A 23,690-nucleotide genomic window follows, 5' to 3' on the forward strand; every position below is an offset into this window, starting at 1 on the left:
AGCACTGTTAACGCGAAAATGAGCATAATGTTAATACAAGCGGCTATGTTAGGGGACCTGAGACAAGTACGCTGTGTGTGTAGTAAATAATGCAAGCGATATATTGTAAAATTGTCGGAATGAATTAAACTATATACATATTAAATTATGTTTAATTTTATTAGTGTTTAGACTGTTAGGCTTATCTGACAAATATTTAAATTTCATTTTATCTATCAGCAAGTTTTGCTCGCTTCACATCAGCTGTGGGCAGCATACCAATTTAAAACAGATCACATTAACAGAAGAGCCAGTTAGCGAATTCTCGGAGCGTTAGTCGAACAGCCAGTTAGCAGGTGATAGTAACAGTCGGCTAACAGCAAACGAGTCGCTGCTAAATGTGCAAAAGCAACTGAAGATAGAAAGATCCCATTTTTTTACATTACGCGGTGTGCGGCGGCCAGGCGGCGCTTGTTTGCGCTTGTTCAACTTCTTTTTTTTTTCAAAAGCATTTCGTACCATTAACGTCTCGATACGAATCAATGTGTGCAGTGTCTGGTGTTAAGTGTGTATATATAATGATCGCTTGTGTAGCTGTGAATTTGTTTTGAAAATGCGCCAAATCCAAGCAACGGCTTTAGTAACAACAGCGACAGCAACGAAACGCAAGTGCGTCCAACAATCATAATAATAACAACAACAACGCATAACTAATGCCAAAATTAGCCGGCACAGTCAGCGCACTTGTTTGAGTTCTCTGACTGCTTATCGCTTCCGCCAAAAAAAAAAAAAAAATATATATACAACGAACAAGAAGAAGGGCATACCAAATCACTCGAAACTAAACAAAAGAAGGAGAACCAATTGTGCGTATAAAAGCAACAACAGCAACGATGAACACATGACAACAGTGCCATTGTGCAGCAGCATCAGCATCCTATCTGTACATATGCATGTATGCATGTATGTGTGTGTGAATTCAATTTGCGATACGCCTGAAAGATGCGTAGACCGTCCGCGTTGAGTCGCAATCATTATTTTGTGATCGGGCTGCTGCTGGGCCTGGTGCTCAGCTGTTATATACCGCAGGACATTTGGGAGCTGGTGCAGCAGGAAGAATGCCCGCAGGAGGCTGCCGAAAATTTGCTAATCGAACGCTTCGGCCAGGACTTTGAGCCACATTTAAATTTGATCAATAAGCCGCTGGCGGCCAAAAAGCCGGTAAGTCTCAAAGAAAAATCTATACATACATACATACATACATGTATAATTTAGATCAATATTGCGCTCTTGCTCCGCACGCTTGCTGTCTATATACTCATTGCCATTCTCGCTCTATCTCTCCCTCTTCGTAATATAAGAGCGTTTCCGCACGTGGTCCACGCGCCAATCAAAGCGTGTCAAGCAAAGAGAGGGCCAATCGTGTCCTCCCCAGAGCTGAGCACGTGTCGTGACTTGGGCACGAATCGATCATATTGCTCAGCACGCGTTATAAAAACCTCATTTAAAAAATGCTTAAAGTACTTAATGGGAACCATATATTAGATTTATTAATAAAAATGTAAGTGCGAAGCATTAGCAGCTGCTTCGTGTTTCAAAAATGCTACAGCTGCTCCTGTTGGAAACGCAAACACGTGTCCATCTCTAGTCTTATGTGTTTGCATATGCGCGCGCGTTTTAGTGTGCGTGTGTGTCTCTGCTTGTTTGCTCGTATTTGTGCACATGGCAAGCAATTTATTGACCTTCTTGCTTATCGCATTCGCTTTCGTAATTCGCCTACCACCTCATTTCGGGCAGGCATATGCATCACACACATACTTATGTATGCATAAGTGTGTAAGTCTATGTGTTTGTGTATGTGTCGCTAGCGTTAGCGCAGACGTCACTTTTCATTATTTTGGGGTTCAATTGCCGTTATCATCCGTACATGTTCGTGCGGCATTTGCCGTATGAAGAAGGCAAGATCAACAAGTCCAAGAAGTCAGCAACCACTTTGCAGCCGCTCAGTTTAATTTTAGAATGAAAACAGAACTAAGAAACACTTCTCAACAATTAGCACCCGGTGCTTGTGTGTGTCTGGAGCACCAGCAACAGTTTGATGTTCACTGTAAATGCGCTGCATGCTTAACGGATACTACACTGTTAATGCGCAGACATACACACACACACACACACACGCTGATTCACTATCATGTTACACGATAACAGTTATATTTTGGCAATTACAATGAGCGCAAATTACTGCATTCCTTGCAAAATTAATTTGACCAGCAACAAAAAATCGAAATTCAAAAAGAACATGCGATGAACAAAAATTCCACTGGCGCGCGCATAAATTACATTTAAATAAATAAACGCATTTCACTTATAAACCAGAGCTAGGTAAATAACCGATAGCTGATACATGCATCATGCCATAACAACATGAATACATACAGACATACAATGTAGCTATGTATGTATACATATGTATGTAGTGCACATACATTTGCCAATTTACTTATGTGTATACACATGTATGTATGTAAATCGAGCGCAGCAAAATTTATTGAATTAAATGCCAGCAACATGGCAAAAAAAAAAAAAAAATACGAAAATCGATCATGATTTTTGTTAAATGCTCTCTTTGATATCATATCATATTTTATGTAAAGGGAAAATAAAATCTTTTAACTATGCTAATGTATGTGCCACGTTAACATGGAGTGACCAATTCTAATTGGATGTTATGTTAATATGCATATACATATGTATGTATGTATGTGTGGGTGGAGGAGATAAGAAATTAAGTCATATGGAAATATAGATTACAATTGGTAGATGCGTATAACACAAGCATGTTAATAAAATGAAATTTCAATAATATGGAATGTTACAATTTGAGTGTATTAAAAAATTTTGATTTTAATTTTTAAATGAATTGTTTAATTTACAATTAAAAATTGTAAGGGTATTTGATGAGTGGTAATGTCAATGCCTTGCCGTTTATATGGAGTACAGATATATTTATATTAAGCTAACAATGCAAACGTTTGCGTTTTAATTAAGCGATTGACGTGAAAAAAAAACTTGATAAAATAAAAACGAAAAATTAAATATTTTTTTTCGCAGGCCTTTTATTATTTTTTGTCTGAAATCAATCAGCGATAATTTATAAAGTGGGCAAAAATATTTTTCGCACTTCTCCTAAAGATCATAAACGCCAAAGAGCAAGTGATGGATATATAAATATTTAATATATGATTTGTTTATAAATGAAAATGAAACTTAGCTAGCGGAAACATGTGATCCAATACATGTTAATAGCATAACAGAACAGTTATTTTATTGCCAAAAAATGTTTTTAAAAATTCAAGTTTCCGTTTTGAATCTGTAAGCTCCATATTTATGGCCAGAACTTATTTAATTTATACTTAACAAAAATCGAGCGGAACGAACTGCTTGCAGTTTCTTCAGTGTTGTATAACGCGCATCTATTTTAGGGTTTGTTAAGTCAATCTTGAGCACTTTTTTATGTGCTTTTGATGATTTGCGCTTCACGTACCTCGAAATAATGTTTATTATTTCGACTGAAAAGACCAATGATTCTCTCTCTCACTCTGCCTGTGAGCTTATTAATACAATTTTTTGTTTAATGTGCGTAAGTTACTTAGTGGATATGACACGAGCAAAAGATAATGTTCGGAACTCGTTCGCATAAAGCAAAAATACAAAAAATAAGACTGGCACGACTATTAGATATCCTAACTATATCTAGTTATAACTTACTATATCAACAATTTATATAAAGAGTACTATTGCAACCCTATCTTATAACCCCATACTTATAGCTCTGGAAACACTATCTGAAATTGTTGATCGATTTTAATCGATTTCATGGCTCAGTAGAACGAGTTCGATAAAAAAAAGAATTTATCTTACAAGGACCTTTGTGTTCTAACTCTCTTTATCTTACCGATCTTCCAAAAGATCTACTAAGCCACTTGGGCTATTGTTAATGATCAATGCTAAAAACGTATATAACATAAATTCCACGTATGTATACTCTATTTGCACTCGCCGACAGGGTATTCAACAAAAGTTGAGCAAAAGTCGTTTTCCACTCACTTAATACAAGTAAATGACAATAACTCGAGTTTACTTAACATCATGTCTGCTTGTTGTTGTTGTTGTTGTCTAAGCAAACATATAACATGGGTTATGTGTGAGTGTGTGTACATAGACTAAGTGCTCCATTGACACGAAAAAAAAAGCAAAAGAAGTGAAATCACATTTGTTCGTCTGCGCACTTTGAACCGAGTGACCCGACCCGCATGCCTTAACCAAATGAATCTTTCATGTGATCGGTGGATTTATATAATATAGTATATATTTTTATAATATAGGATAGTTTAGCCCTAAGTAGGTTATACGAGGTGTGGAATAAGTTACTCTATATCCTATACATATATTAGTATTATAATCTTTTAGTAATGCCATATTTGAATTGTATAATAGAGCATGAACATTTCATTGATAAACTCTTATATATAATATTTTCTTAGACCTTTTGTATATCTTAAAAAAAACATTTCTCGATCTACTTTATAGTTTCTTAAGTAAATTGTAATAATAATATTTCGCGTTGTTTGCTTTAATAATCTCTGAGATGTAAATAAAGAATGTGATCTCAGATATACATGTACCATTTAATAGTTCTAAGTGCTAGAATCTCCATTCCACTTCTTCTTTTTCAATAAACTCTTAGCACTTATAAAGCATATATAGCTTTTAAGACTCTACAAAGATTTAGTTACGCAAACTGTTGTAGTTGCCTGGCAGCCAAAATTCAGTTTGAAAATTAATAGAAATTGTTTGTTTAGAAAATTTCGGTTAATGTTTCAAAACTTGTTCATTGGTTTCTTGCCGTCCATTGGAAAAGCTGTGATTCGCACAGATATGTCGAAAAATTGTGCTCAGATATTGCGTCGATTTTGCATGATAATGCGACAAAATTTTGCCAAAAGCTGCGAAGACAAATTGAATGATCAGATCAATCTGGAGCTAAAGGCCTGCCATCAATATTTAGCTATGGTAATATTAGAATGAAACAGATAAAAAGCTATACAAAGTGATAGTTGTAAATAGGCCAATCTGTATATAACTGATATATAAGATTACTATGTGATATAGATAGCGTTATTGAGATATGAAAATATAGATAAGCCTAAGATATCTCCATAGCCAAATGGATATGGATAAATTGTTTACAGAGTAACCCAATAAGTAGAGCTATATTAAGATAATGTTGTAATCTAGATAGATACGATTCTATATATATGTCCATAGATTGTATAAATCTTATATATGAAGATCGATATATCTGTAGTCAATATGGAAATATCGAAATAATGTCTATGGCTTCCATAGATTTCGTTGAAATGATCTGAATAATAATTTAGAGTCACATCATAGGCATATCACTTCGATCGAGCCGACGTCAGCTCACCGGGCATCCATAGCTTCTTTCTGAAGGCCAGCATGGAGGAGCGCGATCATGCCGAGCTGATCATGAAGTATATGAATAAACGCGGCGGTCTAATACGTTTGAGCACAGTGCCAGAGCCGTTGGCCGAGTTTGGGGATGCGCTGGGTGCACTTAAGTATGCGCTCCAAATGGAATTGGAGGTGAATCAGCATCTGTTGGATGTGCATGCGCTGGCCGGCAAGGAAAACGATCCGAACCTATGCGATTTCATAGAGGCCAACTTTCTGCAGGAGCAAGTCGATGGTCAAAAGGTATTGGCCGACTTCATACGCCAATTGGAGCGTGCCAAGAGCGATATCGGGGATTATCTATTCGACAAGTATATGGCCTCGGCTGGCATGCACCAGGAGATCAAGAAACGTTGAAATTGAAGAAACGAAAATTGAGAATCCCACCGCTCTTGCGCCTTTTCTATTTCCACTTCATTTTTGTTTGCTTTGTATCAGTTCAATGGCAATAGATTGTAGGACTTATCAGCGTCCCAGTAGCGCAGTATATGTCTATAAATAATAATAAATAAATATATATATACTATATTTATCAGCTATCAATTAGATCAGCCCCAGGGCTTTGACACACATATATTTGGATTGGAAAGTACGCTCGACGCATTCGAATAGTCACAATCGATCAGCTGATCGTTGATAGTCACAAATCACGGTAGATCATTAGTTAATGAATTTTTATAGCTCAATTGATTCGTGAGATCATATTGGAAGTGAATAGATAGATGGCATGATATATATATTGGACAATTCTCTTGTGAAGCAAACTTTGCAACTTAGTCTGTGTAGTTCGATTAAAATCAAAGAAATGCTCTAGGATGGAAGCTGGATTTACGAAAATCTTTATTAATCAACTTTCACTTCAACTTCAAAGCCGTTCAGATGCAAACCCTGTGATGGACAGATGCCCTGAATAGTTCCATATTCAAAAACAACAGAAACCATAAAACTATATATAAATATATACAGTTGAGTCTTGATGATTTGTACCCTGCTAAATCGTAAATGGCGATAAATCGAAAAAAAAAAAATCTATCGCAAGGCGATATTCGTTCCGATAATACTCGATAATTTGAATTTCTGTGTAAATCGAAAAAAATGATCCCCATGTCATTTCGAATTATCGGGACTCGACTATATATGTATATAGTTAGATATATCCAAATATAAATATATCCATGAAATATGCTCTTGAGCAAGAGAGAATAGTAACTAAATAATAATAATAACTCCTTATATTTCTGTGCTTTCTATCTAACTTTCAACACACAGTTGCAAGGGCTAGAGTCAAGACTTCCGTCTTTAGTAAAGTGAATTATATTGTTGTGTGCAATGGCAGAGTAACTGCTAGTCGTGCATGCCCGCTTAGAGCACTTTTGCCAGTTGCCTTAATTGAAAAGCGCGTCGCATTTCCGGCTTAAGGCTCTCACATGCTGCTATACATATAGCAAATACCTAGACATATTTTTAGAAATATATATATGTGTGCATATATGCATATGTGTTGTGTATGTGTGCGTGTGTTTGTATTTGTTTATTTGCATCTATATAGTGCACAATAACGCGCTCAATTAATTGTCATAAGCGCGAGACAGCGTCGACCCAGCGTTCCACCATTTACAGCTAGACACTACAACAACAACAACAATAACAATAGTAACTACAACAACAAGGCAAACAAAAACACAAATATCATCTCATCTAGCCGATCTGTAACAATTCTAGCACCGCCTGCGCACTTCTTTCAATTAAGATTTGTCAAATCCAATGCAATTCACATTGCCCACTTGGATCGCTGTGCCCGATTGAAAACGAGCTGAGATTGAGGCACAGATATATGTATATGCACTATATCTACATATATATAGATTTATCTACACATATAACTGGCGAGTATATGGATATATGCAACAACATTCATCAGATTCATATTCGAATCACCTGAAACATTTGAATGCCGTCAAATAAGTTGATTCAATTATTTGAATAGTTGATTACTAGCTCAAGGAACTTGAACCTAGATAACTCTATCTAAGCCAGGAAAAAGGAATTCATTAAATTCGTAGCTCAGCTTTACTTACGATATCATTCTCAATTCTCAATTCTCATGCATTCGAATAGCTTCAAATCAATTAAGCAATATGAACAGTAAACTATTTAATGACAATTTGATGGGACTTGAATTACTCGCTTTATGAATGAGCCATCAACAGACAACAAATTGCACATTCACACTCATCAAATGTTATTCACGGCTCGGAGATCTGATTACAAACAAATTAAGCTCAAAGCAAATCAAATCAAACATTGAAATTGCATCTACATGAATCAATACGCAATCCAAACAAATACAAATATCCACAGAGATATTTTTATATATATAGAACAATAGATATATGTATGTGTAGGTTTATCTGTTTGTATATAGTAAATGTGACAAAAGTTATCTCAACATTTATTTATTACACCCAATGCCGAGCAGGTGAACAGAAATTGTACCCTGCACCCTAAGCGCCATATAGCCAGGCCATATATATTAATATATACACATATGTACATATAGTTTGTCATAGTGAACCCATATTTGGACTGAGTCATCAGCCCATACGTAGGAATTTTGCTATGGAGAATGTCTGACTGCATAATGCTCGTTCATCTCACTAAGCTCCAAGAAGTTATAGGGCCCAGTTTATATGGGTTTATATAACCTATCTATATATAGATATACAGATATATGCATATAAATAATATATAGATATATGGATATGTATGTAATATAGATATATGTATATCACCCAGTATCCTCAACGTCAAAACGATTGCATTGACGTTGAAAATAATTGTATATCCCATGTTCATGCTTGATATGTAGGTATATGTATATAAAGACATAAATATTTATTATTTATTGGAGAATACCAATAATAATATCAGATGTGGAACTCAATAACAACCCAAGATGTCTATATGTATTATTATAATATTCTGTTGACTTATCCTTAAATCGTCTGCGTCTATCTTGAGAGCTATGAATAAAATAGGTTTTACCTCTTATAGATATTTCTATTAAAGACTTTTCTATGGGAGATCCAAGCATACTCGACTATATACAATATAAATGAAATTCCTAGTTTTACTATTCAATAGTTAATATAGTACTATACAGATATAGAATATAGTAAATCATCGTAACACCTCAAACAATATACCTCTTCACATTGCCTTGAGCGAGTATAATTATAATTATGCTTGCCTTCCAGCTGCAGCTCAATTGTAAATTGTAAATTGTGTGTGAGAGGCGCGACTGAGGACTATTGCCGATTGCTCGAATAAACATAATTCAATATCTATGTTTAATTAAATTCTCTGGCATGGAAATTGAAATATCTCTTGGATTTTTCATTCGGATTTTTATGTTTTTGTAATTGGTGACGTTGTTCGCCTTGGCGATAAGGCAAGCTCCATTGATAACGCCAAACGCCTGGGCCGATATACCGAACTAAAGTCAGTTCGAAAGAATGAGAATCGGATAAAAAGGCTTGCATAATACTCGCCCATGAACGGTTCAATAGATACAGCAATCAATATCATCATTTCATCACATTCCATGCAGATCTATCTGTTATGTGGGTCAGCAATGATTTATGAGTTGAGGAACAAAATTTGGGGCTAATGCGATTTGACACGCCTATAATAGGCGTAGTTATATATACTTGTGAATGATTCTCAGAGGAGATAAACGAGATCAAGCTAATGGGATTTGTGCCACGCCCGAAGTAGGCGTGTTTAAACAATGGAAAATGGAAACGAGATCTGTACTTAAAGATATATCTTTTTGATTGTATATAGAAGAAGAAGAAAATATGACGAATCAGAAGAGCAAGAAAAAGAAATGAAGAAGCAATCATTCGAAAAACTTCTTTCTTAACAATCTGTGGATATGTTATATTCCAATAGGTATAGCTATACCTACTCTATAATATAATATATTGTCCAAGTATATGAATATTCTGAATTCCATGAAACTTTCCTCAATTTCTTAGATCTTCACTTGGTAGATGGACCAAAGTTTCCAGTCTCTTGTCTTGCATTTCATTCCGGTAGTCAAAAGTTACCTTAACAAACAAGCTGCCAGTTAGTTATATATGTATGTGTATCACATCAAACTAATATGCTCTATATTCGCTTGCTGAACGTGTATAAAATAAAATAATCTTGCACATGGAAACTGTTTGTTGTTTTTACTTCCGTTGGGTGCTGTTACGTCACAAGGCTGCGCTGTTATCGGTTATCATGCCCAATGCTTATCGATTCTTAACTGTTCAAACAGGCAGCGCATTTTTAACAGCCACGTGCTCCCGAAAGTTTACGTATAGCTAGCACTTTGACACTGCGACAAATGCAGTAAATTCAACGGATTCGTGCGCCAATTCGCTTAAAGTTCACAACTTGCTGTTGTTTAACAGATGAAACACTTGGTGGGAGAAGAAGAAGAGGAACCGATAATTCAGTCAAACTGCTTTCAATGTTGACAAGCAGTGATTTCACTTAGATCTAAATATATGTATATCAATTTTCATGATGATAGATATAAGGAGGGAGGATTACGCGTCGTTCTTTCTAGAAATAAACTTGATTACTTGAGCTCCTGTCAAAGTTGACAAACAGTTAAATGTTGCTTCCTTTATTAAAGTACAAAGAATGCAGAGTATGCAGTGTAGAACATAGAAAACAAGTAAGAAAGCTCTAGTCGAGACTGCTCGACTACGAGATCCCCTGAACCCTTGGAGCAATAGATATTTCAATAATTTTTCGCGTCTTTCAGCTTACACAAGAAACACGCACACACACACACACACAGGCACGTACGCACACACAGGCATATATACACACACACGCATACAGACACACATACACACACACACACGCATACATACACAAACGCATACACACACACATACACATACACACACACATACACAAACACATACACACACATACACAAACACATACACACACAAGCACCCACGCATAAACACGCATGGGCTGCAGTGTGTGCTTACTATGAGAACTTAATTGTTTAATAACTTTTTTTATGGACGTACGATCTTCATGAAACTTTCAGATTATGATTATAACATGGATATGCATGTAATTGCCAAAGCACAAGTCTCTAGTATTTGAAATACGCTTTTTACAAAAGTGAGGGTGAGGGGGTGAATTTAAGGGTGGGGGGTAAATTTTAACAAAAACCGAAATTGTATAAATTGCATATAAGCATACATTAAAAATTTGGAGACTCTAGCAATAAAGGTGTAGAAGATATAATTTTATAACTGGTTTTCGATAAGGTTTTTTATCGATAAAAAAAAGATCGGGATGAGTTATCGAATTTTAATGATAAACTTGATATGCGCGCTGTAATTACGGACATTTTAAAAAAAATTTGAAGTCTCTAGCTCTTATATCTTCTGAAATCGACGCGTTCATACATACGGACAGACGGACAGACGGACAGACGGACAGACAGACGGACAGGGCCAAATCAACTCAGCTCGTCACCCTGATCAAGAATATATATACTTTGTGGGGTCTGCCACGCCTCCTTCTCCCTGTTACATACATTTCAACAAAACCATTATACCCTGATTTCCCATTGAAAATGGGTTCAGGGTATAAAAAGAACATGTAATATGGAACATAGAATATAGAATACAAAATATAAAATATAGTATATAAAATATAGTATTATAGAACATAGAACATAAAATAAAAATAAAAAAAATATTGAATATGGAAATCGCAGTCAACATGGAGTCTAAAAATATATTATATTCTTATATACATACAACGAACCAAATAAGAGTTCTAAAGTCAAAAGTATAATTTAGTTAAGGTTTATTCATGGAATAATAAACCAAACCTTAATCGAAAAATTATTACTTTCGTTGATTCATCATGGCAAAGTCTGCAATTGTTTGCTGTTTTCTCTGCTGCAGCTACTTCTTCCTCTTCATCTTCTTCATTGCGTTAGTCATTCATAATTCGGATGAAATCGCATAAAATGGGAAAAGCAAATAAATTGACTGGTCAAAGAAATTTTTGGATGAATCGCGCAGCTGAATTAGTAAATTAAAATCGAACCACTCGATGTTTGCTTTTTGCGAAATTTTTGTGAATTTTTTGTGGCATTCACAAGCAAATATACATATGTATGTATTTGCGTTAAATACATAAATTCTATTTTTTTTTTCTTTAGACACATTTTGGAAAATATTTTCATGGAGACCGCAAAAAAAGCAACAAAGAAGTGATGCACGGACGGGGGCGGGGTTAATGTGTGTGTCTGTGGCAGCTAGGCAAATGTTTACCTGTTGCGCAGCTTCATGTGTGTGTGTGAGTGTGAGTGTGTGTGTTGTGTTTAGATATTTACACAATTAATTGCGTACAGAGATATTGCTCTGACTGTGGCATAAGGTGCCGTAATTTAAGCTCAAGGTCATCTTGCTTTTGCATGCGAATCGCATAGAGGGGCAATAGCCACGTCGCCAGTTTGCTAGCTCGCTGCTATGGCACTCCATCTACACATATAGCCTGACAATTACGAAACGTTAATTAAAACTATATAAAACTTAAATTGATTGAATTGATTTGTTAATTACAAAATAGGCAAAGCAATAAAAAAGCTTTCAGAAATGGGGCATATTGATTGAGATAGGTAAGAAATAGATAAAAACTCCAAATTATTTTACAAATAGACTGATATAAAAATAAGCTTATGTATGTATATGTATGTATACCATGCATACAGAGTATTTGCTAGTCGACCACAGAAATTACAGGATATATTGAAAGAAGAAGAAAAGAGACAATTTTGTAATAAAATTATTCCCTTTCGAGAGATAGTCACTTAATCTATTACAGAGTATCCTGCAGTCGTGCATGCTGTTCGTATGCATAGCTACTAACTAACTAGACAACCTGTATTTCTAATTGCTATTGGCGCTAATTGCTGCTCACTGTGATGCAATACAAAGTTGTACATTAGCCACGCCCACAACCATGCAACGCCTCTTTTCAGTGAGTGTCCAGGGGGCGTGTGTGTGTGACTGAGTGTAGACACATACTAAGTGAAACTAGCTACATGGACACACAGTTCAAGGGTCAAACTGGTCTATCTGACGTCAGTGCCGATAAGCAAACAGTAAAAAAAAGGGGGAAAATCAACTGCAATCTAATAATAACTTTTGATAAGGAAATATAAAGACGTTGAAATGCCCTTGCCATTCTGAAAAATATAATCAAAGTATTATACAAAAAGAGTATTTGATATATGAGAATGATATACAGCAGGTATAGAAAGTCTGGAAAAATAGGGATATGAATTACAGATAAGTGATAATAGGTAAAGATACCATGTAAGGATATATGAAAAGTAGATGTGTATATATAAATATAGACATAGATATATTTACATCGGTGTAAATTTAGATATAGATATAGATAAAGCTATAGATATAGATATAGTATAGATATAGATATAGATATAGATATAGATATAGATATAGATATAGATATAGATATAGATATAGATATAGATATAGATATAGATATAGATATAGATATAGATATAGATATAGATATAGATATAGATATAGATATAGATATAGATATAGATATAGATATAGATATAGATATAGATATAGATATAGTGTATATATATAAATTAATATAATTATATATATAGATTTTACACATTCAACAGATCTCTGTCTACACATATATTTCCTTTATGAACCCTTAAAGTCAATCCCATGAAAAAAATAACAAACTTGAACAATGAAATGTTTTTATTAACGTTCCTGCATATGTATGCATGGCTTGAAGATATCTCCAGTTCTTCAAAAAAATTATAATACCCGCATTATAGCAGGCGAAGGCAAGCGAAGGCCAGCGCTTTACGAGCCCATAAACAGTGGCCAATTAAAAGATATTTGTAATTGGCCATATAATTTCATTCAACTGCCGACAAAAGGCCTCCAAAGGCCAAGGAAACGTAACACAGAGCTGAAAACTGAATTGGCATTAGGGAAACAATGCAACGAACGGGGAACTCTCAGATATACTTATATGTGTATAATATCGTAAGATTGAATGGCAATAATATTTAGATATATATACATATACATATCTATAAATATATATATAAATAAAGTGATTTTGGTAGAAGGGAAGGTAGATAGATAAATAGATAAATAGGTACATCGATAGATTTTATGATAAGTTGATAGATAGATCACGATAAAGTTACTTTATGATTATCTACATAACCCTATCTGTACATATGATTGTCTAAAACCTATACGAACTGCAGAAGTTCGAAGTAAAACCTTGTATAGCAAATAATCATAATTTCACACAATTTAAGAGGCGGAATGAGCAGTATAGAGTATCCAAGATTATTATAAGATTATCGCTTCATTACGTATACCCTAATCGTGAAATCTCACTTGTTTTGTAGTTTAATTAAGCTCCAGAATTCTCCAACTTCAACTTGTATATTCATCTGCCATATATAATGTCATATTTTCTAGATCTTCTATTGTTGAGTCTGCCAATATATTATGGAATGTATTTATAATGCTAATACGATTGTTATTATTACAAAATTTTACTCAGATACTCTGTAAGCCCATGGGAAGTGAGTAAAATATAGTAAAAGTCCACTGCGATCACTAAAATGTCTAGTGTAATCTTTAAGACTAACTACACTGTGACTGATGATATTTTGTATTTCTGGGTATCTGCTAGTCTAGCACTCTCCCTTTCTGTTTTTGGTAAAGAATGTGATACTTGGAAAAACTATAAGTCATATATATAATAATAAACATTTTATAGAGAACGTTGAACCTTTTATATACTTCATAAAAACCCAGATACAAATTGATGCAAACATATACTTTTCCAACATATATATACATATATATAAATATATATACATAGAAATTTTTTTAGACTTGACGAGAATAGACATAATCATCTAATCAGCACTTGACTCGAGTTGACTTTGTGGTCTTGATTTCTCAAGTGCCCAAACGTGCGGTTCATGCAGACCGACCAGATAATTCTAATGGGTACAATCTACTTATGATATTCCCATTCGACAGCAATGATCATTATGACAATTCTAATGCTATAAATGGTAGTAAGAAAAGGAAAGATGGAATATGGGAGATAGATGAGATGATGGGAAGATAGAAGAGAGAGGATAGAAGATGGAATATAGAAGATATTAGAAAAGAATTCATAAAAGGATTATTATAGAAGATAGAATATTATATATACATTTGATGGAAGATAGATGATATCGGATGGATGAAAGCTGAACGATAATAAATGATGGAGGTTAGATGAGACATGATGAAAGAGATAAAACATTATGGATGATAAAGGATAAATGAAAGTTGATAGAGTACTCTTAGATTCTTTAGTATTATACGTCCTCCGTCTATTTCTCTCTCTCTCTCTCTCTCGCTCTCTCGCTCTTTCTTAGTCTCTCCCTCTCATTCTGTCTCTCTCTATGTCTCACTCTTTCGGAATCGGTCCTCTCCCACTATATGTCACCCTTTTTCTCTCTGTTAGTCTCTTACTTTTCCACTTTCTCACTTTCTCCATTTGTATAGAAATTTCTCTAATGTTTTTCGCATTCTCTCTCTCTCCCACCAAAGGTAAAAAATGTACTACGGCCTCGTTACTACTCCTCGGAGTTGGGCATACGGGAGAAGATCTTTATCGGCGTGATGACGTCACAGGAGAACATCAACAGCTATGCAACGGCATTTAATCGCACCACCGCCCACCTGGTGAATAAGATCAAGTTCTTCATCAATGCGGACAGCGTGAAAACGAACTATCAGCTGAAGAACATCGTCGGCTTTACAGACACGCGGGAGAGTCGTCGTCCGTTCTATGTGATCAAGTATATAGCGGACAATTATCTGGATGAATACGATTACTTTCTGCTGGTGCCGGACAATGTCTATGTGGATGCACGGAAGCTGAATGCGCTGCTATATCATATGAGCATCACCTTTGATCTGTATATGGGCGTCATACGGGTTACCCAGGGCGAGACTGGCAATGGCAATGGCAATGGCAATGACAATGGCAACGGCGATGGCAATGGCAATGGGGATGATGAGAATGCAGCACCAGTTGAACGTGATGAATCGATGAATGATTCTGGTGCAGCAGGTGTGAGTGATCGCAACTATTGTGACCTTGAGGCGGGCATCCTGCTGAGCAGCAGCGTCATACGGAAGATGCGCAACAATTTGGATCGATGTGTGCGGATTGGCATTACGAATGATCATAGCGTTAACATTGGACGCTGTGTGAAGTATGCAAGCCGTGTGGCTGGCTGTCAGGAAAGCTTTCAGGTGAGTGAGGAAATGGGCAATGCCGTGCATTAGGGTTTGACATGCATTGGAGCAAGTATAAAGTTGATTTACTCCAATTGGCGATTAGCCTAACAGACATAAACAAATTAACAGCTGCCGCAACAGCTGTTAACAGTTTTAGCAGCACTGCTATCAGTTGAAGTACAAGCGAACGTTGCTATGTACGTGAACATTTTGCTTACGTGCTTGTATGTGGTGTCTCTGTGTGTGTGTGTGTGTGTGTGTGTAAGAGTTAATTTGCCGTTTGCTTGTCGTGTGATCTTTGTTGCTTCCTACACGCCGTTTTATTTATTTAAACAATTTGCCGTTGACTAAAAAGACGCACAAAGAGCAAACACATACACACACACAGGCACATGTTGTGATATGCAAGCAGAACATCAAACAAGAACATAACAAAAACAAAATGAAGAGGGAAAAAATCAGTTCATTGATACATGAAAGTGACCCTGAAAAGAGCATCTCAGCAGAGCAGCAGCCGAGCGAAATGTGATGCGGAAAGCAGAGAATACAAATGAAAGAAATAGAAGCAAAAGCGACAACAACAACAGAGCAGCAACAACTTTAAAGTCTACATACATCTTGATAAAAAAAAAAGAAGAGAAAAAAAAAACATTTTCGAGCTGCTTGCTGGCTTGTGGCAGGCAATCAAGAAGCAGCAGCAACACTTGATGGACAGTTTATTTAATTTCCAAGTAACAGCAACGGACCAAAGAATTTCTCCGAGTATGTCAAGGGGAAGTGCTGAAGATGCCGAAGAACTGAAATAAGAAGCAATAAAATGAGACGACACGGCTTGCAAATGGAAATGCACTCTCCAAAACAGTTAAAGAGGCACTGGCAGGCATAAGCATAGTGCATAGTGTGAGAGAGAGGGACGCAAAGATGCTTAGCATATCAATATATATATGTATGTACGTGAATATGTGCATAAGGAGAGCAGAAGAGTGGACAATGGGCAATTGGATTGCGCTCGCTACATAGTTGGACAAGCACTGTTACTTAGCACGCATACATGTGCACATACTTTGTATGTTATGTGTGCATGATTTGGTTTAATTAAAATAGTTGTTTATTTTTACATTTTGCGCACGCAATTTATCAGGAAAATGTTAATTCTTCCTCTTTTATATTAATGCTAAAATGTTCATACCTACACACATACATATTGTGAAGACGAATTGAAACACAGGGCTAAGAAATTGACGCACGCCTTTCACTTGAATTTCATTTGTTTGGATTTTGGGTTTATTTACATACACACATACTTGGATATGCGTCTGCCAGGTTTCGTGGAATGATTTATGTATGCATGTGTATGTTTATATTCTAAGCATCACTGCGTACCCCTCTCTCTCACTGTGGATGTCTAGCTATGTGTGAGTGGTGATAACTGTTTAATTCAAAAATGTTACATTTACAGCAAGCAAGACCAACAAGCTAAAGTGCTTTGTCTGAGCTGGTATGTGTGTGTGTGAGTGTGTAGGGTATTTAGCAGTTGCGACATTTTAGTGTAACAAGCTGGATGCGCTTTCCAGAAACTAACTGCACCAACTGTTAGCAGCGCACTGTTAATTAAATTGTGCGACCGGCTCGGTTCAACCCTCCAAATGGAGTAACGGGATTGGCAATGCAAATACGAATGGCAATTGAAAATTGGGAATGTGAGCATGGGCACTAGAATGCGCGACTGGTTGGTTGGACTTAATGAGATCGTAAATGCGACGCGGCTATAAAGGAAGTTTATTGTTTTGTTATCTGTAGAACACATGTTCATAACTGGATCATGCATTTGGGTCTGGTTGGGGTCGTCGTTTATTGTATTTGCTTGATCTCCCTTTTTCTTAGAAATTAATTTCATGCAGAGTTAGTCGGCGCCTAATGGAATTGTTTTTTTTTAATTTCTGAATTTTTTAATGTTTCATTGTACAGGGTATGCGTCAATATAGCTATGCCTTGAATACAAAGTCTCGCCAATATAAGGATCTCAGCATCTTGGCCAAGGAGCCGGCATTCCTCAATGCAACGACCGTTTATCCCGTACAGTCGCCGGAGGATTTCTATCGTCTGCACGCCTACTACTCCAAGGTAATTCATGTAACATGTAAACTGTATATTGTACATTCTTTAACATAATATCAAACTGTTAAGAAATATGTCTGCTAAAGGATTTTAATTTTACATTGTTTGTAACATAGAATGTTAATAACATAATATTCGTTTGATACTTAATGTAACTAAATTCAACGGTAAACAGTGCGTCCCATAGTGCGCTAGAACTTAACGAAACTGAATTCAACGGCTTAAGAACTTAATGAAGTAGAGAGGAAACGGTTCATTGCCTTCTTAGCTAAACTACCGATAGGTATTATAAACATAATGAAACTTAACTCAATGATAAGTAGCGTGAAAGCTGTTATAAACCTAACGAAACGTTTTTCAATTATAAACAGAGATGACTCTTTCTGTTTACAACTTAACGAATTTTCAAATAACAACAGAGTGATACTCAGCTTAACGAAACTAAATTTGAATATTTGTTGAAACTAGTTTTCTGTTCTTCTCCCAATTCTCCAGCATCACCTGGATATGGTGCAACAGCGCGGCTATGCCCTGGAACAGAAGTCGTACCGTATCGCCAATGGCAGCATCTCCAACAAAATACTGGAGATACGTTGGCCCCTGGGCGTGCCACCGCCGAGTGCGCCGGAGACGCGGCACGACATGCTTACGTGGCAGCTGCTGAACGAGACGCACTCAATGCTGCCGAACTCCGACCATGCCGTGGCCCCGCTCAGCCGCATCGAAGCTCTGGACTTCGCCAAGGTGCTGGAGATCACGCTGCAATATGCCGCACAGAAGTATCCGAAGCTGCGCTACGAGAGCTTGCACAGTGCCTACCGGAAGTTCGATGCGACGCGCGGCATGGACTATCAGCTGCATCTGAATCTGTACGAGGGCGACAGCGACGTTGCCAAGCGGCGGCGGCTGTTGCTCAAGAGCTTCGAGGTGGTCAAGCCGCTGGGTCGCGTGGAGGTTGTGCCGTCGCCCTACGTCACGGAGAGTACCCGGATCGCCATACTGGTGCCGGCATTCGAGCACCAGGTGCCGGATGCGCTCGACTTTGTGGCCCAATACGAACGCATCTGCATGCACAACCAGGACAACACATTCCTGCTGCTGGTGAGTGTGACTGGAGATTGGAGAGAGGCTTCCACTGCTTAACGTTTCCGTCTTTCAGATCTTTCTGTACCGGCTCGAATCGCCCAGCAAGGGTGACGACGATCCCTTCAAGAGCCTGAAGAAGTTGGCCCTTGATTTGTCATCCAAGTACAAGACAGATGGCTCACGCATTGCCTGGGTGTCCATACGGCTGCCGGAGCAGCTGAGCACTGAGCCAGTGCAGCCGCAGGACTGGCTAATGCACGCCTCCATGTACGGACCGAGGCAGTTGCTCAGCTTGGCTGTTGCCGATCTGGCGCTGCCTAAACTTGGACTCGAATCGCTGGTGCTGTTGGCCACGCCCAGCATGCTCTTCCGCACGGACTTCCTCAATCGTGTCCGCATGAATACCATCCAAGGCTTTCAGGTCTACGCACCCATTGGCTTCCAGCTCTATCCCTGCAACTGGGCGCACTTCTGCAAGGAGTGCGACACCTGCGACATCAGCCAGAGCAGCGGCTACTTTGATCGACAGAATCAGGATGTAATTGCCTTCTACAGTCGCGACTACGTACAGGGTAATCATAGATCTAACTTGCTCTACCTACCTCTACCTCTACCTCTACCTTTAACTCAACATCTACATCTACATCTATATCTACCTTTACCTCTACCTCTACCCGTACCTCTACCTCTACGTCTATATCTATATCTACATCTACATCTACATCTACATCTACATCTACATCTACATCTACATCTACATCTACATCTACATCTACATCTACATCTACATCTACATCTACATCTACATCTACATCTACATCTACATCTACATCTACCTCTACCTCTACCTCTACCTCTACATCTACCCCTACCTCTACCTCTACCTTTAACTCAACATCTACATCTACATCTACATCTATATCTACCTTTACCTCTACCTCTACCTGTACCTCTACCTCTACATCTATATCTATATCTATATCTACATCTATATCTATATCTACATCTACATCTACATCTACATCTACATCTACATCTACATCTACATCTACATCTACATCTACATCTACATCTACATCTACATCTACATCTACATCTACATCTACATCTACATCTACATCTACATCTACATCTACATCTACATCTACATCTACATCTACATCTACATCTACATCTACATCTACATCTACATCTACATCTACACCTACATCTACATCTACACCTACATCTACATCTACATCTACATCTACATCTACATCTACATCTACATCTACATCTACATCTACATCTACCTCTACCTCTACCTCTACCTCTACTTCTACCTCTTCCTCAGCCAGTTCTTTATTAAATTTGTTTCTCGCCTACAGCTCGCAAACTTTTGGATCCCTTGGGGCTGCCCATAATGCGTAGCGATCTGGACATTGAACAGCTGCTGCTGGCCACATCAAAGCCTCGCACCTCCAAGATCGAGAGCATTCTGGACATGTTTGTGGCCGCTCAGCATACGGTGCACATACTGCGCGCTGTCGAGCCCCATTTGCGCTTCGGTCTCGATGTGCGAAATCATTTGGCGCGGGGCGGCTCACTGCCGCCCACGTTGCCCCAGTCGTGCGGCGGCCAGCCCTGCATCCATTTGGCCTCGCGCAAGCAGATCGGCGATGCCATCATCCGCTACGAGGATAAAAGTATTCTGCAAAAATAGCTGCTGTACCCAGCTAGCTTTGATATACATATATTATAGTAATATTATCAGTTCCTTGCTAAACATATATATTGCCAACTGTGTGTGAGTTAGTGTGCGTGTGAGTGTGTGAGTTTGCTCTTAGCTTTTAGTACATTTTTTGTTACTTTTGTGTGTGTCTGTGTGCGTGTGTATGTGTGTGTCTTGCTTTAAACTGAAACTTGTAATGCTCAAAATAGTAGACAAGAATTGTTATACAATTTAGTGCTCAAAGGGTTGGGTTAGACGAGGGGGAAATGGAGCAGGGGCTAGCACGGGGTTGGGGTCAAGGAAATTTGTAGCTGCCAACTAACTAAACTTGCTTAAGTATAACAATATAAATATAAATAATGTAAGCGTTGTGTATAACAGTTGTATAATAATAGCCAGCATCTTGCGTGTCGCCGTAGCCACTCTCATAATTAAGTAGTCTTATATAATTATAGCTTGCCCTGCAAATTCCTATATATGTTAGGTTTAGTATGTATCTAAGTGTTATACTATATAATACATAGACATATAATGAAAGTGTGTATAACAAGAGTCTGAACGTAATGTGAGCCTGCTTAGCCATTATGACTGTGGCCCAAATCTTGCCTAGCTTCTGCACATTGTGGCAACTGTTATACAGCTTTAAGATATTGATAACTGTTGAATATATAATACTTTGTACACAATATAAATTTATGTATAACATTTTGAGAAGCCAATTGCCAGTACGCTGTTATACACAACCACTGTGAACTGTTATACATAATATTCACTGTAAACTGTTATACACATAGAATAAGCTTTTATTGTAGTTAACTGTTTAATATTGACCAACAGTTATACGAAAAATAGCATTGTTATGCGACAAAAACACTGTTATACGAACGACGAAATAGTTCTGATTATTGCTGAAAATTGTTAGATATACAACTTTAGGAGTTGAATTAAAAATGTATATGAAAATGCATGTTATACGATAGTCAACTGTTATACTGTTGTAGATATGTAAAACTGAAACATTGTAGCAGCTGTTATACAAGAGACAACGGTGAAATTGAATTGCATGCTACTGTCACTGTTATACAAGTGCCAACTGTTATACCAACTACGTATTTAGAGTTCGAATAAGTAGCGCCTGCCAGTTATACGTTTTAAAGCATTTTGCATTGATTATTATCATTTATACTTTTTTTTTTTTTTTACATAATTTTATATAAAAGATTTTTGTATTTAATTAATTATAACACAATCAACATATATTTGTTATACAACTAGCAAAAGGCAAAACGTATGTAAATAGTTGTTAGCATTGGCAATAAAAGAAGAGGATTTTTTTGAAGTGTAGTCATAGTTTTTAGCATATATATATAGAGGATATATAATGTAAATATATTATGTGTAAGATCTATTACGAACATGCCGATTATATAATCTAGTTGTTATATATATATCAAATAAATGTATGTAAAACAAAATCTTTGTCAATATATCCATGTCATTCCTTCAGCAGGAAGCTGAGATCGGACTGTGGCTCATATTCCACGGTGCTGCCATCGCTGTAAGTATAACAGTTATTAGTATAACGGATGTATTTTGAAAGTCGGTTTAAATTACGATTTGAAGAGCTTGGCGTTGCGTTCGCCCAGCAGCGTCGCCCGATCGCCCTGGACGCGCAGGCTGGTGCCCTCACGCAGCCCGAGCACAGGACGTGCATGATAGCTGACAAACTCCTCGATTCTCTCGTCTCGCGTCTCGCCTTTGTGCTGGCTGCTGAGGTCCGCGTCCAGGTAGTGCGGATTGATGTTGAAGGGCACCAGAGCCAGGGCCTCGAAGGTGGGCGGCTGCATGACGGGCATGTCGTTGGTGGTGTGGATGGAGCGTGTGGCCACATTGGTGCCGGCACTGCTGCCCACGTAGGTGAGGCCCTGCTCCAGCACCAGCTGGCGGATCAGTTCGACCAGCTGCAGTTCGTACAGCTGCTTCAGCAGCACAAACGTATTACCGCCGCCCACGAAAATGGCCTGCGCCTCGCGGAGCGCCCGCCTCGGATCGGGTTTCGTATGCAGCCCTTCCACTGCATAGCCCCAAGGCTGCAGTGCAGCACTGACGGTTGCCGTATATTTGTCGTGATCCCGCAAGGCGTATGGCACAAAGAGCACGGTCTTCACATTCTTGCTGCAGGAATTCAATGTTCTGATAAGCCGAACTCTTGATAAGATATTTGTGCTTACGCCTTGAACAGATCCTCCAGTTGGGCGCGCGCATGCTCCAAGTAGCCGTAGCCATGCAATCGGGACGACGAGAGCAACAATAAGTTCCGCGCACCGCTATTCATTTTCGAACGTCTCTTTCACGTAGAATAGCATTTAATCAGTACTTCGGATTATCGTTGTTTTATGGTGGTACTTGGGGCAGGCGATAAGTGAAAACAATACAAATGAACATTCAGATATTTCATGCTGAGCAAAAAGTCAACAGTTGAGTGCACAGAACATGCAGCGATATGTCAAGGGCACTATCGTCATTTGGCCTACATTTGCCGGTATTAAAAAAACTTTCTAGTACACCGCTGCCAATTGGCCGATATTAGATGGTGTTTCATAAGATACGCCTACAGTGATATATCGGCGTACCGATATTTGTTGGTATTTAATAATTTAAACACATCGATATATCAAGTAAGTTTTCATTTGATATCTTCATTCAATAACAAAATGTGTGGAAAATTATCGATATCAATTTTGTATTCCAATAGATATTTAGTTATCGATTAATTTTTTTATTTTAGTATCGGTTTATGAGGCGGGCATTTGAATTATCGAATCATTTAAATATATAAA

The 23,690-nt window shown here is 37.6% G+C and overlaps 3 protein-coding genes across 3 annotated transcripts; 2 read left to right on the forward strand and 1 right to left on the reverse strand.

Moving 5' to 3' along the window:
• Positions 1 to 304: 304 nt before the first annotated feature.
• Positions 305 to 22,325, forward strand: Chpf (Chondroitin polymerizing factor). The gene is made up of 6 exons (XM_018015971.2): positions 305 to 1,200; positions 15,240 to 15,950; positions 17,904 to 18,059; positions 18,549 to 19,154; positions 19,213 to 19,711; positions 20,507 to 22,325. Exons 1-6 carry the CDS (start codon positions 982 to 984, stop codon positions 20,839 to 20,841), a joined length of 2,526 nt encoding a protein of 841 aa, XP_017871460.1. The 5' UTR covers positions 305 to 981; the 3' UTR covers positions 20,842 to 22,325.
• Fer3HCH (Ferritin 3 heavy chain homolog) lies at positions 4,765 to 6,042 on the forward strand. The gene is made up of 2 exons (XM_018015981.2): positions 4,765 to 5,052; positions 5,434 to 6,042. Exons 1-2 carry the CDS (start codon positions 4,855 to 4,857, stop codon positions 5,869 to 5,871), a joined length of 636 nt encoding a protein of 211 aa, XP_017871470.1. The 5' UTR covers positions 4,765 to 4,854; the 3' UTR covers positions 5,872 to 6,042.
• Positions 21,568 to 23,466, reverse strand: LOC108619411 (putative alpha-aspartyl dipeptidase). The gene is made up of 3 exons (XM_018015980.2): positions 23,082 to 23,466; positions 22,465 to 23,025; positions 21,568 to 22,406 (listed from the first exon to the last, which is right to left on the reverse strand). Exons 1-3 carry the CDS (start codon positions 23,183 to 23,185, stop codon positions 22,346 to 22,348), a joined length of 726 nt encoding a protein of 241 aa, XP_017871469.1. The 5' UTR covers positions 23,186 to 23,466; the 3' UTR covers positions 21,568 to 22,345.
• Between the last annotated feature and the right edge of the window lie 224 nt (positions 23,467 to 23,690).

This window comes from Drosophila arizonae, chromosome X, assembly GCF_054131065.1.
Source record: "Drosophila arizonae isolate 15081-1271.41 chromosome X, UAZ_ARI_1.0, whole genome shotgun sequence".
Classification (NCBI taxonomy): Eukaryota; Metazoa; Arthropoda; class Insecta; order Diptera; family Drosophilidae; genus Drosophila; species Drosophila arizonae.

Excerpts from the sequence above, each read along its gene's own strand:
- Fer3HCH (XM_018015981.2), top strand. The coding sequence starts at position 4,855 with ATGTTTCAAAACTTGTTCATTGGTTTCTTGCCGTCCATTGGAAAAGCT. Across the intron at positions 5,053-5,433 it reads GCCATCAATATTTAGCTATG|GCATATCACTTCGATCGAGC; the intron begins GTAATATTAGAA and ends GTCACATCATAG.
- LOC108619411 (XM_018015980.2), bottom strand. The coding sequence starts at position 23,185 with ATGAATAGCGGTGCGCGGAACTTATTGTTGCTCTCGTCGTCCCGATTG. Across the intron at positions 23,026-23,081 it reads CTGGAGGATCTGTTCAAGGC|CAAGAATGTGAAGACCGTGC; the intron begins GTAAGCACAAAT and ends GAATTCCTGCAG. Across the intron at positions 22,407-22,464 it reads AACGCCAAGCTCTTCAAATC|CGATGGCAGCACCGTGGAAT; the intron begins GTAATTTAAACC and ends TTATACTTACAG.
- Chpf (XM_018015971.2), top strand. The coding sequence starts at position 982 with ATGCGTAGACCGTCCGCGTTGAGTCGCAATCATTATTTTGTGATCGGG. Across the intron at positions 19,155-19,212 it reads ACAACACATTCCTGCTGCTG|ATCTTTCTGTACCGGCTCGA; the intron begins GTGAGTGTGACT and ends TCCGTCTTTCAG. Across the intron at positions 19,712-20,506 it reads CAGTCGCGACTACGTACAGG|CTCGCAAACTTTTGGATCCC; the intron begins GTAATCATAGAT and ends TCTCGCCTACAG.